The 3,487-nt window shown below is 41.8% G+C and overlaps 2 protein-coding genes across 2 annotated transcripts in view; one reads left to right on the forward strand and one right to left on the reverse strand.

The window, feature by feature from the left end:
• The window catches only part of ANKDD1A (ankyrin repeat and death domain containing 1A), a 61,884-nt gene extending 60,193 nt beyond the window's left edge, over window positions 1–1,691 (forward strand). Inside the window, exon 16 of the mRNA XM_011968079.1 lies at window positions 1,540–1,691. The gene's annotated coding sequence lies outside the window, so the exon portion shown is untranslated. The remainder of the gene's footprint in view (window positions 1–1,539) is intronic.
• Window positions 1–3,487, reverse strand: part of SPG21 (spastic paraplegia 21 (autosomal recessive, Mast syndrome)) — a gene marked incomplete at its 5' end in the record, with an annotated part of 31,947 nt that overhangs the window by 8,067 nt on the left and 20,393 nt on the right. The window contains one exon of the mRNA XM_011968069.1: window positions 2,656–2,801. Coding sequence (XP_011823459.1) covers window positions 2,656–2,801 — 146 coding nt within the window. The remainder of the gene's footprint in view (window positions 1–2,655; window positions 2,802–3,487) is intronic.

The raw sequence follows: 3,487 nt of genomic DNA on the forward strand, positions 1-3,487 counted from the left end.
AAAAAAAAAAAATTTACTGAGCCAGGTGCAGTGGCTCATGCCTGTAATCCAGCACTTTGGGAGGCCACGGTGGGTGGATCACGAGGTCAGGAGTTCAAAACCAGCCTGGCCAAGATGGTGAAACCCTGTCTCTTACTAAAACTACAAAAATTAGCCAGGGGCTAATTTAGCCAGGTGCCTGTAATCCCAGCTACTCAGGAGGCTGAGGCAGGAGAATCACTTGAACCTGGGGGGTGGAGGCTGCAGTCAGATCGTGCCACTGCACTCTACCCTGGGCAACAGAGTGAGACTCTCATCTCAAAAAAAATTTTTTTTCTGTAGAGGCAGGGTCTTGCTATGTTGCCCAGGCTGGTCTAGAACTCCTGGACTCAAGCAATGCTCTTACCTCTGCCTCCCAAAGTGCTGGGATTATAGGTGTGGGCCACTGTGACTGGTCAGATCTTTATGGATTTCTATATATGATCTTTAGTTTATATTTATTCCATTAATTTCAACTGTTAAGAGCCATCTTGGAGGGTAAACACTAATTTCTCTAAACCTATGATGAAAATTACTTAGATAAGGTGCAAACTACCTTCTGATGCTTATTATCATTGGGACAGCCTTGCTGGAAGTTGAGCTTCCCTCAAAAGGAACACTGAGTCACCTTCCAGTTAACTCTCTAAGTTCTCTCCCAGCCCCATCACTTTCTTATCTTTTGAAGGTGATGAGGTCTAAGTACGTTCTGTAAGGGGTAGACCCTGTTGGCTTTGCTCACTCCTGTATCCTCAGCGTGTGGCACACAGTAAGCACTCAGATACTTGACAAAAAGCAGCTCGTGTGCCAGAGCACAAACTGAATGGGGGCTGTCTTGGCAGTCTAACAATTAGAACAGCAATAAAAATCACCAAAAATAATGAGCATTATTTAGTGCATTATCTGGACAGGAAGGATTTGTAAAGTAGCTAATGTATACAAGAAATTGTTGCATGAACACTGAGTAACTACTAAGGTAACATCAGAAAAACTAAAAAATATCAGAGTGCAATCTTAAGTAGATGTGAAAACAATACTTCCCTATACATTATTTGAAAACACTGATCATATAGATGTGTTTAGTCATTGGGCTTTTTTTTTGAAATAGGGTCTTGCTCTGTCACCCAGCCTGGAGTACAGAGGCATGATTGTGGTTCACTGCAGCCTCGAACTCTTGGGCTCAAGCGATCCTCCTGCCTCAGCCTCCTGATTAGCTAGGACTGCAGCTGTGTATCATGGTGTCTGGCTAATTTATTATTATTATTATTTGTAGAGATAGAAATATTATTATTATTTGTAGATTTCTTTCATTGCTAGCAAGGCGAGGCTCTAGCCTTTGAAAAAAAGTCCTGTGGCCAGCTGTATGGCATCATAGATAACCATCAATTACTTAAAATGATAAAATCAATGAAAGGATGGCTCCTAGGAAACAAGTACCCCCCTGGCTGCTCCTGAAGCATTTCCACCATTTCTTTTTTTGGTCTTTTTTTTTTTTTTTTTGAGATGGAGTTTTGCTCCTGTTGCCTAGGCTGGAGTGCAATGGCGTGATCTCGGCTCGCTGCAACCTCTGCCGCCCGGGTTCAAGTGATTCTCCTGCCTCAGCCTCCCGAGTAGCTAGGATTACAGGCATGCACCACCATGCCCAGCTAATTTTGTATTTTTAGTAGAGACGGGGTTTCTCCATGTTGGTCAGGCTGGTCTCAAACTCCCAATCTCAGGTGATCCAGCCACCTCAGCCTCCCAAAGTGCTGGGATTACAGGTGTGAGCCACTGCACCCAGCCTCATTTCCACCATTTCTATCTTTTGGAAGAACAGACTAATATCAAGGGTCATGATGTGCAGAACATCTGTTGACAGACCAAATGCTCTAGTCTTTCCATTTGGAGAACATATCTCAAGGAAAAAAAATCGGTAAGGGAAAAAACCCAGTAATTTGTACAAAGATTTACTGTAGAATGTGATGAAGAATTGGGAAAAGTCAAATGCCTAATAAAACTATGTCAGTCAATACACGGAACTGTTTACACAAAATAATAAGTGGGATAAACAGAACATGGTATTAGTTATATAGAAGTACTGAATAGAAACAGCAAAAATGTATTAATGAATATTAAACAAAATTTAAAAATTTAGGGTAATAAAGCTGAATTTAGAGTTCATTCAATTCTTTCCTTTTGTAAAGGTAATTGTTTCTAATTTTAAAAGTCAAGAAACAGCTGGGCACAGTGACTCATGCCTGTAATCCCAGAACTTTGGGAGGCCAAGGTGGGCAGATCGCTTGAGCCCTGGAGTTAGAGACCAGCATGGGGCAACATGGCAAAATCCCATCTCTACAAAAAAATACAGAAATTAACCAGGTGTGGTGCCACGCATGCCTGCCTGTAGTTCCGGCTATTTGTGAGGCTGAGGTAGGAGGATCGCTTAAGCCTGGGAAATAAAGGCTGCAGTGAGCTGTGGTTGTACCATTGCACTTCAGGCTAGGTGACAGAGCAAGATTCTGTATCAAAAAAAAAAAAAAAACGCCAAGGAAGTTGCAGAATATAGAAGTAGATGTAAGCCTTCCCTTCCTAATATACCAAACACTCAAAAGCCAACATTTTCAAAATTTCACTGAACAGAAATAACAATTTTGTTCTTACCTGTTTGCAGTCCAAGTTTGGTTGAAGATAGAGGTGTCACTGAAGGAATTGCAGAGGATTAGGGAATGGACTCTAGGAGATTTGTGAGTGTATTCAGCAAATTTCTGGGCCAAAAAGCCTCCCAAAGAAGCGCCAAAAAGATGAACCTAATTATAAACAAATATGAGGCAGATCCTAAAATACTGATCAATCTTGAACATGAGTATTAAAAAGTTGCTTCAATTATCACTAACCACAGAATATGTTATCATTAGCCAATACACTAAAATATTTACAGCAGCTAGAAATTTAGAAAATATTGTATTTAAATGCAATTTACACAGTCCATCAAGATAATACAACTCTGCATCCAAGTTATATAATTTTAAAAAATATCATTCACAGATTGCATTAGAAAACAAAACCAGGCCAGGCGCAGTGGCTCATGCCTATAATCCCAGCACTATGGGAGGCTGAGGCAGGCGGATCACGAGGTCAGGAATTCAAGACCAGCCTGGCCAGCATGGTGAAACCCCGCCTCTACTAAAAAGACAAAAAACTAGCCAGGCAAGGTGGTGCGTGCCTGTAGTCCCAGCTACTCAGGAGGCTGAGGTAGAGAATCACTTGAACCCGGAAGGCGGAGGTTGCAGTGAGTCGAGATCGCACCACTGCACCCCAGCCTGGGCGACAGAGTGAGACTCTGTCTAAAAAAACAAAAAAAGAAAGAAAAAAAGAAAACAAAACCAAGCCAGGGAAATATGGCAAAGGCCTGTATACTAAAAATACAAAAATTAGCCAGGCATGGTGGTATGTGCCTATAGTCCTAGCTACTTGGGAGGCTGAGGTGGGAGGA

This window comes from Mandrillus leucophaeus, unplaced genomic scaffold, assembly GCF_000951045.1.
Source record: "Mandrillus leucophaeus isolate KB7577 unplaced genomic scaffold, Mleu.le_1.0 Scaffold12, whole genome shotgun sequence".
NCBI classification, from domain to species: domain Eukaryota; kingdom Metazoa; phylum Chordata; class Mammalia; order Primates; family Cercopithecidae; genus Mandrillus; species Mandrillus leucophaeus.